The following is a 12799-nucleotide window of genomic DNA, read 5'->3' as shown; positions in this document are numbered from 1 at the left end:
CCCCCCCCCCCCCCGAAGCTTCTCGAGGCACAAGTCATAGGGACTGGAGGATCTGATCTAACTTGTTGTGTTCTGGGCAGGCTTTGGTTCTCTGTGATGAATCCTTCTTTATGGTTCCCAAGGAGGGATGTATTTTATAGACAAAAATCTCAAAAAAGGCTTTTTCCTTTTTATGGGATTAGGTGCTAACGTGAGAGTTGCTGTGTTTGACACTGGGCTGAGTGAGAAGCATCCCCACTTCAAAAACGTGAAGGAGAGGACCAACTGGACCAACGAAAGGACCCTGGATGACGGTGGGTCACAGTGTAGTGGTGGGGACATGAGTGATACATTTTCTGATCATGTGTTGACACCGTGTTTTGGCTGACACTTCACTCCCATCTGCTGAGCTTGTCAGTTAAGAGCACGTTTTTTGTGTGCTAAGGATTAAATGGTGCGCAGCATTGTTCAGACCAACTCAAGCTGTTACTGTGGTCTTTTGTTACAGCAAAAACTTTTCTGAATGTCTTGGAGAATGTCTTGGAATGGTCTGAGGAGAGAGAGGGGTGCCTGGGTGGGGAAGGAAGCAGACGTGGCCAGGCCTCCAGGCGGGCCCTGGGCCTGTTGCTGGGTAGCTGGCCACAGAGAAGCCACAGAGGCTCTTACCCAGGGCTCCGAGAACGAAGCCTGTGTTGCGTTGAAGATTTGATATGTGTCCTTGTGGCGTACCTCATCACCTGTGTTTTATGATTTTTTTTTTCCCTCGTGGGTGACAGGGTTGGGTCACGGCACATTTGTGGCAGGTGTGATAGCCAGCATGAGAGAATGCCAAGGATTTGCTCCAGATGCAGAACTCCATATTTTCAGGGTCTTTACCAATAATCAGGTAAGTGTTTTTAAGATCTCTAAGACTTCTAAAGAATTGATAATGAAATGTAGAAAATAAAAACTCTGAGAACATGTACTTGTTTAAAAGCAGCACGTCAGTGATGCTGACTTCCTCTCACATCCGCTGTGCCGTGAGGTCTCATCACTGTCCCTCCTCTGAATCTTGCCCTTCTTACTCCACTGCCTTCCTCTGTTCAGCCTCACTCCAGAGACCTGCTCCGGGGTCACTGTGTGCCACAGCCCTCCTTGATTTCTCCTGTTTCTGTTTGATCTTAGCCATGCCACCATGGCTTGGGCAGGCTTCCTGTTGTGCTAATACATGATAGGATAATTGCCTGTTTCCCTGTTTGCTTTCTCCATTGGATTGCAGCTGCCTTAAGGGTAGGGACTGTTTTACCTATCTGTGTCTCCAGCACCTAGCATTGTGTTTAGAAGCTGTTTATAGAAAAGAGGAAAGATTGTAATATTTATTTATTTTTAAGTTTAATTTTTAAATAAGTAACGCATAGTTAAAAAATATCACAAGACAGTGTGGTGATAAGTCTTCCAGGCCTGCCGTCCGTCCAGCAGGCTCTTACTCTGCTCCCCTACCTTTCTCATGTGATGTTGTATTAATTTCTTTTGCCTCTTCCTCTGAGTATTTCTTTTGATGTACAGGCAAATATAAATATGTTTTAAAGCCTTTTAAAAAGTTATTCTTATTAAATTGATTCTGATTAAACCATAGTTAATTCTGAATTAAAAAAAGCAGAATGCAACTAAGTGCATTTAGTAGTTTAACTTCAATAAGGAAGCTAGTAGGATGTGAGCATTAGAGAAATAATCTTTTGAAATATGTTTGTTTTAATTGATGCCATCTATCCTTCAGTCTATTTAGGAAAGAAGAATACTAGGCAAATACATTAGACTATTTAGAAATACTTAATAGAAGTGTCTTACAATAGATTCTCTTTTAAGAGGGCCAGTTAGAAGTTTGGGATTTTGTTGAGAAAGGTGTACTTGAAGATAAAGAGCTGCATATTCAAACTTGCATATTCAAGCTCCGGTGCTCCCTCTTCTTTGAATCCTGCTCCAAGGACCTGCAGTTTCTGAGACAGTGTTTTTACACTTCAGAGCATTATCTATTCTTGGGATTTATTTCTGAAATTTAAGTTAGTAAAAAAAAAAAAATAAAGAAATAGTTCATGCTGTTAAGGGTCTGTGTATTACTCTCAAAAATAACCACTGTGTGGTAGCACTTTCTGACTTCCACCGAGCAGCTGAAAGGACTGTTTTCACATTAACCAGGTGTCATACACATCTTGGTTTTTGGACGCCTTCAATTACGCCATCTTAAAGAAGATTGACGTGCTGAACCTGAGCATCGGCGGGCCTGACTTCATGGACCATCCCTTTGTTGACAAGGTCGGTCATGTCGCCACACAGAAGGACATCGGTGGGTCTCGAGGGTGACTTTTCTCGCACACCCAGACCTCAAGTGCTTCGTCTCTGGTGTGCTGGGTGGCTTCCCACCCAGACGGTAACAGCTGTGGGGAAGGGTGGTTAATGACCTGAGCCCTGGTGGCTAGTGTCATAGATCCAGTGAATTAGAGGTGTGGGAGTAGTATTTACATAGATCCAGTGGATTAGAGGCGTGGGAGGTGGGTGTTTACATAGATCCAGTGAATTAGAGGTGTGGGAGTAGTATTTACATAGATCCAGTGGATTAGAGGCGTGGGAGGTGGGTGTTTACATAGATCCAGTGAATTAGAGGTGTGGGAGTAGTATTTACATAGATCCAGTGGATTAGAGGCGTGGGAGGTGGGTGTTTACATAGATCCAGTGGATTAGAGGCGTGGAAGGTGGGTGTTTACATAGATCCAGTGGATCAGAGGCATGGGAGGTGGGTGTTTACATAGATCCAGTGGATCAGAGGCCTGGGAGGAAGGTGTCTACAAGTGGCCCTCAGTGCTTTGTAGATTCCATCTTCTCTGAATGCACAGCCCCTTCTTTTTTCCTGAGGTGGCTGGGAAGCCAGTGTCTGGGCTTTGTACGGAGCAGGGGCCAGTGCTCTGGAGTCCTCCTTCTCTAAACATACTGGTCACCAAACGTATCTACCTTCCTGACTAGTTGTCTTCCATTTGGGCTGGGGGAGGAGCTCCTTGCCTTGTCCCTCCCTTTAATTATTTTTTTAGAACTGTTTTTATATGTTGTGGTTTTTCTGAACAAGTATATGTTTATTGTTTAAAAGCAGTGAATTTCCTAAGTAAATGCTCGCTGATTTTGTAGGTGTGGGAGTTAACAGCAAACAATGTCATCATGGTTTCTGCTATTGGCAATGACGGCCCTCTTTATGGGTAAGTGATGACCTTCGAGATGGCTTTTCCTGAAATAATTGAAAAATGGTTGTCTGTCTGTGTAGTTTTCTATACCTGTCCATCTGTCTGTATAAAACTCCATGTTACCTTTTTTGAAGTACAGTTGACATACAGTAAACTGCACATCTGAAATGTACAGTTTGATGAATTTTAACATGTATTTCCATGGAATCATCAATGCAATAAAAGTAGTGAATAGGTCCATCATCCCTTGTACTCCTTTGTAATATACCCTCCCTACCCCAGCAACCATCCCCGGACAACCGCTATTCTGATTTCTGTGACTGTAAGCTAGTTTACATTTTATATAAATGGAATCATATAAGTTGTACCATTTTTGGTATAATTTAATGATTTCATTCAGTGTATCAGTAGTTTGTTTCGTTAGGTTTTCTATTGTATAGTTTTCTGTAGTGTAGCTGTGACAGAGTTTGTTTATCCATTTGCTTGTTGGTGAACTGCTGAGTTGTTTGTAGTTTTGGCTATTACAAATAAAGATTCTATGAGCATTCATTTAAAAAAAACCCTCCATATTATGGAAATTTGTAATATATGTAAAACTAGGGAGAATATATAATGGACCCCGTGCGCCCACCACTGAGCTCCAGCAGTTACTGACTCAAACCAGATCCTATTATTTGTTTGATTTTTTTTTTTGAAACTTTGCTGTAAATAGTAATTTAGAGGCTTAAAGTTTTTACTCTAATAATTTTTTCCCATAGTTCATCAGGAAAATAAACCTGTTAGTGATGAACTGGTCCCTAGTATTTATTGAGACCCACTGTGTGTGTGACATGGTAGGGTAAGGATGTGAACAAGCTGTGCTGCCTGCCGTTTTAGAGAAGAGAAGGTCCAAACACAACGAAAGTAAAACAGGACAGAATAATCGGGGAGACACAGATATGGTGCTCCGGGCCTTGGCCGGGGGGTCGGGTAGGAGGAGAGCACTGGACCGAGCCACAGAAATACTCCTTTTTACTGGGGAGTTGTGGTGCATTAAAGTGCCTGAGGGACGCATATCAGTCTTACTTGAGACAGTTTCTGACTCACAGGTGATGTATTTTTGTCAGTTTAGAGATCTCAGTTTCCTTTCTACCTCTGGCTCTGAGTTTATTCTGTAGATCATGTGGAAAATAATTTCTTGTGCTGAAATGCTTGTCATCATCGGTTATTGAGTACCCAGGATGTATACAACTTGGTCCTGTGACCAGGGGCTTGAGAAAACCTCCAAGAAAAAAGAAGAAATACAGGTGTGTCCTCAGAGGGTGGGACCGCACATGCACCCTCCGCTGGCGTGCGTCTCTGTCGGTGCCCTGAGGACCGACACGTGCTCGCCGCATCTGGCCTTCTGACTCCTGGTCCCTGCTGGGGGGAGCCTCACAGGGGGTGCTTTTGTTTGCTGTGCAATTCCGTGTGGGAGGGACCTGGTGCAGGGGAGTGACTGGACTCAAAGTTAGAAGGGCCATTGGCATCCATCTCTGCCACTGGTCAACAGTGACTTCCGGGGAGGCAGCCTCTGGAGCTCAGTTTCCCCTTCTGTAAAGCATGTCTTGAGGAGTGACTGAGCTTCCACAAAGGATCCAGGGCATAGTATTAGGTTGAACTATATGAAATTAATGTTTTTATAGGGCAAACATATGGTATATCAGCAGTCATTTGATTCTGACCTAATTGTCGTTCAGTAAATAATCCTGTTCCCTTGTAAGGGGTCTAGGGTAGACGTCCCTTGCTCTGGATTTTTGCCATGTCAACAGTAATGTGTGCTGTGATTCCCTGGTTTGAGTGGCATACACATTATTTTAGTTGTAGCTGAGCCACAAAAAACACCAAATTTTATGTATTCTCGTCAAATTTTCTTATTTTCCCTTTAAAATGTTTCTTATATTGGCCACTGCTCCCGTTTCTCATGTCCCTACTTGGGTCCCAGTCATCGTCACTTCCTGGCACCCAGGGCCAGGCTAACATCAGTTTGCTCACCTGCCTCCTGCTTTTGGTCTTTTTCCACCTTGGCTCCCCAGCGTGGGGGACGCGGGGTCGCAGGAAGAGCCCGGGGATGGGATTCGATGTATCGACTTGCCACTGACAAGCTGGGGCCCTTCCCTTGCAGAGCCGCAGCTCCTGGCGGCACAGGAGGTGCAGAGGTCCTGCTGCGCATTGGGGGCGAGGGTTGGGCCACGTGGCAGGAAGGCCTCGAGACGGTGCTGCCCACCCTGGGCCAGGCTGGGTCCTTCCTTGTTTCCTTGATTCTCCTGTGAGTGTTTGCGCAGTTTATTTATTTAAGACTCTTCACTGGCTTATTGCCTAATAGGGCACATCAAATACATCTTCTTGGTTTTCGGCGTCCTCAGGATTGTAGCCCAGGGTTGGCACACCGTTCAGTGAAGGGCTAACCTGTAAAATCGAGGCTCTGTGGGCCCTGCACTCTCTGTCGCAGCTACTTGGCTCTGCTTTGGTAACGCCACAGAGGATATGAGAGTGAATTCTTTACAGAAACAGGTGGGGAGCGAGATTTGACCTGCAGGCCATGGTGTACCCGTCCCTCTCCTAGCCTGAATCTGTTGGTCCAGCTTAGTCTTTTCCTGCCCTAAGCACTCCTCCTCAAGTCCAGTGTCCTTGGTCTCCCCACGACGGTCTGTTTTGTTCAGTTTCCAGGTCCCTAATCCTGCAGGTACTCCTCCTGGCACGCCTTTCTCTCTTCTCACCTGTCTTGGTTACCAGCTTTCATGCACTGTTCTGACTACTTTGTCACTCAGCTAGTCTCACCTCTAAATCCTGTGCCATTTCTGGGCAGTTGCACTTGATCTCTTCTAGTCAAATTGTTGTTAGTGCAGCGGACAAAGCCCTCAGGAGGGAGGCCTGCCTCTGAGTTGTCCACTGTGCCTGTGGAGCCAGCTCCGTCTCCGGCAGTGGTGGCAGAGGGCACGCGATCATCACAGCCGGCTGGTCGTGGTGACCCTTTTACTGCCAGGGCATTGGCACTGCTGCCCCCAGCACTACAGTCAGTGGTAACGTGTTCAGAGAGCTTAGTCACTCCCCACAGTGGCAGCACCTGTCTTACTGTCTGGGGGTCCACAAACTGGATGGCTTTAAACAACAGGAATGTCTTCTCTCACAGCTTTGGGGGTCACAAGCCCCCAATCCAGGTATTGGCAGTGCCCTGCTCTCTCCAGTGACTCCAGGAAGGCTCTGTCTTCACCTCTTCCAGCTTCTGGCTGCTACTGGCCATCTTGGTGTTGCTTAGCTCGTGGGTGCATCTCTCCAGTCTCTGCTGGTCTTCTCGTGGCCTTCTCCCCGGCACATCTCTGTCTCTGTGTCTCTTTTTCCTCTTTTTTAAAAGGACAGTAATCATATTGGATTAAGGACACCCTGCTCCCCCCACTCTAGTGTGACCTCATCGTAACTAATTCCACCTGCAGTCACCCCATTTCCAAATAAGGCCACGTTCTGAGGTCCTGGTGGCTAGGACTCGAACGTATCTTTTGGGGTCATGATTCAGCCATGACAGCAGTTCTGCAGCAGCACGCCCATCACCCCTGGGGCCCGTGATGCCTCGTCTCTCTGGGTCCTGCACCTGTGACACTCTGAGTAGGTTCTTGGTACCAGAGGGGCTCACCTGCAGCATCTCCTTCTCAGTACCCATTGCAGTTGTTCTCTTTTGTGGCCTGTCCATCTTTATGGTTTCACTTATTTTTATGGGTTCAAAACACACTGAAAATTACAGGGATTGAAAGGTAGAGGGAGGATGGGAAGGCAGTTTTTTTAATGCATTTTTATTGAGATGTATTTAGACACCATACACACTATCTGAAGTGTGCAGTCACAGTTGTATACTAAGTGTCAACACCTAGTTGTGCATACAACCCTGTGATCAATTTTAGAACATTTTCATTATTCCAAAAAGAAATACAAATAAAAAAGAAAACTCAAATCCTCCCATATCTCTTATCTCCCCCATTATTGATCCATAGTAGTGATGTAGTACATTTATTACTTTTGATGAAAGAGTATTAAACTGTATATATAAGAAGTATTTTTTTCCATAAATTCCTTTAATATTAGCTTGGAAGTTGGTATTTTTCTTGTCAGCTTCAGTGGGAAGTTCTCTCAGTGACGTCTCTACTAACTTCTGCACCATGAATTAATGGAAATCAATTTATAAAATTTTAGTATCAGCCAAACAGAAATAATTGTGAGTGCCCATGAATGATAACTTGGTAGCATGTTGGTGGCCATTCTTGACCCAGTGTGATTTGAAATAGTTGGTTGAAAAAATAAGTACTAGATGACTTGCCAGTAACATCTGTTGAGCCACTTCTAATCACGTGTGATTGTTAATTTGTCAGAGGGTTCATAGGGTTCATTCTTGGGTAGCAAAGCCATCGTAGGTAAGGTTCAGAAATGCAGATTGAAAATGCTGTTTCATAACTGATTATTGCATACGTTTAAGTAGTTCAGCTTCATCTCGACTTACCTTTTATAGTTTAAACAGTTTTGTCATTACTATTTTTTTTTTTGCAAATTCAGTGCGTTTAAGGTATTGAAGAGAATACCTTCTGGTTTGCCATGTTTTTTATTTGCCATTCCTTGTCTTTTCAATAAAGATATCAAGATTACAGAATGAAGGTAGCCATTCTCACAGTTCCTCGGAGAAACACGCTGCAAAAACTCCCATCGGCCACTTCTCCCATTTCTCATGTCCCTATTCGAGGCCCAGCCCTAGTCACCTCCTCTCTGCCCTCCTGACCGTGGCAGATGCAGATGGTGAATGTGGTGCCTTCCCAGAGGAGGGGAGGCACAAGGAATACACCTGAAACACTCGGCAGGATATCATGAGAATGTATGATTAGGTGATGGATTGTGAGGGCTTAGTTTCATGGAGTTCCGAGAACAGGGAGAGACTTGAAGGCTGGAACAGTGAGGGAAGGAGCGAGTCTTGAGCTGGGCCTAAGGGTGGTAAGCTACAGAGAAGGGAGGGAGAGAAGGGGTGTTACAGGTTCAGGACAGTCAGGTGAGCACAGAACAAAAGTGGCTGGGAACATGTCATTTTCACAGGACACTGTGGGGAAGTGTTTCTAGAAACAGCAGTCAGTCCACCAAAGCTCTAAAAGTCTTGTCACAGAAGGGACCTATGAAAGTCTTAGGTTTCTTTGGGGGTATTTGTCCCTGTTTGAGTTGTTTATTTTGCATGATTTCTTTTCTCTTCTTCTGTTTTTCTGTGCCTCCATTTAGCACTCTGAATAACCCTGCTGATCAAATGGATGTGATTGGAGTAGGAGGCATTGACTTTGAAGATAACATCGCCCGCTTTTCTTCGAGGGGAATGACAACCTGGGTAAGCTTTTCTATATTAATCTATTCTGCTGAATGGCATTATTTCTTTCAGAGGTTTTTTTCGAGGTGTTTTTATGGGTGCACACATAGAAAAGCAGCGTGGAAGGTTGACCAGCCTTTAGATTCACAGATTGGCTGGCCAGGGCTGCCGTGCTTCTCCAGCCACAAGGCAGGAATACTGGGCCCTCTACATTTGCCATTTCCTTACAAGTGGTCCAGAGCCAGCCACAAGGCCAGATGCGAAAGCAAGAGCTTGCCCAGTTCTCCTTTTTAACTTACTTCTGAGTAATGGATGGTTTAGATATATTGAATTCCTGCCTGCTTATTGTAATTAGTAGAAAGGTAAACAATCCTCTCTGCTAGTGAGAAGATTTTGCTGTTCCCATGTCATAAGGCTGAACAGTATTGGCCTTAAAAATTAGAGGAAGCCAGTGAGAATAGCTTAATGTGAACTCTGCTGAAACAGAAATTATTATATTTAGATGGACAAAATCTTAACTCCAACAGGTTAATTCAGCTACTTGGAGTTTGATTGTATAGTGAATTCATCCTCCTTTCCGATCAGAATAGTTTGGTTCAATATTAGGTGCTCCCTGCAGGCAAGTGTTGACACTTGAGGGGACCGAGGGGTAGCCCAGCCCAGCACTCTCCAGGAGGAGCTCATCTCTCGTGTTCACACTCACATGGGCTGGGCTCTGAGGTCTCCTGTGAGTCCCAGGAAAGGTTCTGGGCTTGTCTGCACCTGGAGCCCACTTGCCGAGTGGCCTTCCGCTGGCCCTGTGATAGCAGGGCTGCCTCCCGTCTCCTGGGGCCTCGTCTGGGCCTAAGCAGATGTCAGCCCCACCAGAGCCCCTCCTCCTGCCGCCTCTCTGAATTGACACCACGGTCTGACGGGCCCTTCCCTGAGAACGTGAGCCCCAGGGGTGTGCTGGGTATCCATCTGTGCTCCCTGAGCGTTTTCTTTGTACTGTCAAATACCAGGAAACAATGCCTAGCTCCCTGTGTAAATGCCTTCGCTGAATTATGAAGGAGTGCCATGCCCTTGGCCTTTAGCTAAGGCTTGTTTTCTAATGACCTTTTGAGAAATGTTCCTGAATCATCCGCAGGGCAGCAGTTGAAGATATATTTACTCTGAGTCCCACAAGTGTGGATCCCAGTCTTTATATATTTGATGACAAGGAGAGATACTTTTCCTTCAAATTGGTGTGTTTTTATCTGACAGAATAGTAGAGTGCATTGTAATTCTTCTTTGGCCCCAATTTCCAGGAAGCTTCAGAAAATACTCAATTAAAATCTTATCCCAGGTTCTTTGTATGGTTATCTTTACTCTTCTAATACATAGTTTCCAGTTTCTTCTTTTATGACAGTTTAAAATATCCATTTATGGTGTACACTTCTTTCCTTGTCCATCAGAAACATGTTTCTTTTCTAAATTTTGATATTAATTTTTTAAATCTTTTAACATAACTCTAATTTTAAATTTACCTAGAATTAAATCAGTTTCCAGTTTCTGGCCTTAGTGATGAGTCCCATTTCTGGGCTTACATGTTTGCAAAATAAATATATTAGCTTTTTAATGGCCTTGTGATCTTGCTCATATACTGGTTATTAGAAAAACATACCAAAAATAATTTTAATTTCTAAGTTATCATCAGACACAGAAAATAGAATTCTTGCTATAATCAGTACCTTTATAAGATTATGCTCTATTTAAATGATCCATGGTTATGGTCTGGTTTTATCACCTGTAACTATATCCGTAGCTGCATCCCAGTGTGTGTAATGGGAGAGAAATCGGCTCCTTCTCTCCACAGGAGCTGCCAGGAGGTTATGGCCGTGTGAAACCTGACATTGTCACCTATGGGGCTGGAGTGAGGGGTTCCGGTGTGAAGGGCGGGTGCCGGGCCCTCTCCGGGACCAGCGTTGCTTCTCCAGTGGTGGCGGGTGCTGTCACCTTGCTGGTAAGGTGAGTGTCACTGAGCAGAGACAGACTCTGACGTCGGGACAGGTGACCGGTGCCAGAGGCCAGGTATAAAGAGCCCTACTACTGCCACCAGCTAGGCATGTGTGTTGGAGCACGTAAGGGAGTCTTGCTCTGACTCTCTCCTCATCTGCTCAGAAGAGGTAGCCCTTCACTTATAGAGGATTGCTGTGGGCATCAGATGAAATAGATGTGCACGTACTTTGTGACCCTTCAGCCATAAAGCACAACTCGGGATAAGATGCCTATTGCTGTTTTTATTTTGTTTGATGTGTTTCTTGTTTGTTTTAGTATACTGTTTATGTGATAGAATTGTGCTTGGTATAGCCAGACAAGCGTCTTCATCAGACAGGGAACAAAAACAAGACATTTTCTTGGGAATCCACCTTTTTAAATTTACTCTGTATCCAAGGAGATGTCAAACTAGTCAGTCCCCACTCCTTTTGAAAGACAGTTTTCTCCATGTAATTTTTTTGTTCTCCTCGATAGAGCTTAGTGCTCAGCCCTTAGTTCTGCAGAGAACGAAAGCAGCAGCCTGCACACTCTCACGGACTGGAGAATGAGAGCGAAACACACTCGCTCGGACGTTTGGCTTGGTGGGCCGTGTTGTCATATTCAAAAAGTTTTAAAAAGGTGTCTTTCAAACTAGCTTTTTATTTTGTTAACATATTTTCCCCCCAAGTAAATTTTATTTTCTTCTGTCTCTGTGAAACTTAAGTTGGCCTTTTGTGTAGCAGTAACATGCAAAACTATTTTTTTTTTATATTTGGAAGTTTTTATATTCCAGTTTTAATTTCAGGATTAAATTGGAAACAGGTAAGTGTTATTAAATGTTTTTATATTTAAAATTCTCTTTAGGAGCAAATGCATTTATAATAATATTAGGTTTTAATGCCAGAGATTTCTTTGCTTATGAGTCATCCTTGATAAAGGTAGATATGTGGCTCTTTCCACCCTTCCCCATCCTTCCCTTTTAGATAAAGCCAAATTCTTGAGAGTGGTTGAAATTGACTGGAGTAATCCCTGGAGAATAAACACATGCTTGTTGGGAAGTTGTCTTTCTCTTCCACATTGTTTTCCTCACCCTCATGTTACATGAAGTGAAAAAACAAGAGAAGGACAGCAGAGTGTGCACTTAACCTGGTTCACTGTTGCTTTTCTGTTGGCCTGCTGGAGAGAAGATAGCTAGGGTTCTCTTTCTCTTGTTAATTACGAAAACAGAAAATATTTGTTCAGGCCTCCCATTTGCTGTGATTGTTAGCAGATAATGAGCTTTCAGGATTCACTATTGAGCCCTTCACATCTCTGTCAGGTGAGTGGGGGAGACAAGGTTATATTTTTCACTCCAATAGGCGTCTCTAAGTACAGATATTTTCAGTGTAGAGAAAGCCTGTAGTACTCCTCATTTCTCTGCACTAGATAAAATGGCACTGTATTAGTTCAAAGACATTTCCGTGGCTTGACAAATAGCTCATAATAGATGCTCCACCACGAGAGCACTTCTTCAGCGCCCGACCTTACAGCCCTCTGTAAGAAAGTAGAGCCTAATCTTTGATTTTGCCTTATAGGCAGAAAGGGAGAAAGATTGTTGACCTGTAGCCAAGCTTTTAGCTATTCTTTTATTCTGCATTTGGACTCAATCCCAGTTGATCTTATCTTACTTTTCTTGTTAGATCGCCCATCTAGACCTGTTAGAAAACCTGCCTAAATACCCAGTCCAGTCATGTCATAGAAAAATATTTAGGAAGTTGGGAGAATAAATTTTCCCTTCTTTGCCTACAGGATTTTATACCTATCATTTAGGGATTAAAATTTGCTCATATTTCTAACACCCAGATATACAAAAGTGATGTCTCAGCACTAGGGTTCCTAAGCGGTTGGTGCTGAGTCTCCCTAAGTTCCTAATCAAGTAGAGCTAGGTGTTGGCATTTGTCCAAACGCCTCTGGGTGGCGAAGCTCTAACATGGCCTCGGGTCTGCACTGTTCTAGTGAGCTGCGTTCACACAGCCGTAGGATCTGGAAACAAAAAAGGCACCATTGAGCTGTGGGCTCTACTTTCTCCCCTGGGCCTCTGGCCTGTCCTATATTGAGTTCTGTCTCTGGAATCCATCTGTTTGGCTTTGCTTCTCCCAGCCAGCCTCCACCCCAGATTGTCTTCTTCCCATCCTCAGCAGGCTTTCCCTCCCTGGCAACCTGGTGATCGTAAATGTTCTTGCCTCCTGCAGCCTGTATAATTGTTTAGTTGAGTTTTTAGAAAAATGCA

General features: G+C 44.2%; 1 protein-coding gene across 1 annotated transcript in view; it reads left to right on the top strand.

The window, feature by feature from the left end:
• Nucleotides 1-12799, top strand: part of MBTPS1 (membrane bound transcription factor peptidase, site 1) — a 62975-nt gene that overhangs the window by 16706 nt on the left and 33470 nt on the right. The window contains exons 5-10 of the mRNA XM_077133161.1: nt 183-293; nt 756-865; nt 2155-2271; nt 3136-3203; nt 8454-8556; nt 10370-10521. Of these exons, the coding sequence (XP_076989276.1) occupies nt 183-293; nt 756-865; nt 2155-2271; nt 3136-3203; nt 8454-8556; nt 10370-10521 (661 nt within the window). The remainder of the gene's footprint in view (nt 1-182; nt 294-755; nt 866-2154; nt 2272-3135; nt 3204-8453; nt 8557-10369; nt 10522-12799) is intronic.

Source organism: Tamandua tetradactyla, chromosome 16 (assembly GCF_023851605.1).
Source record: "Tamandua tetradactyla isolate mTamTet1 chromosome 16, mTamTet1.pri, whole genome shotgun sequence".
NCBI lineage: Eukaryota > Metazoa > Chordata > Mammalia > Pilosa > Myrmecophagidae > Tamandua > Tamandua tetradactyla.
This window is presented reverse-complemented; position numbering and strand designations above follow the sequence as displayed.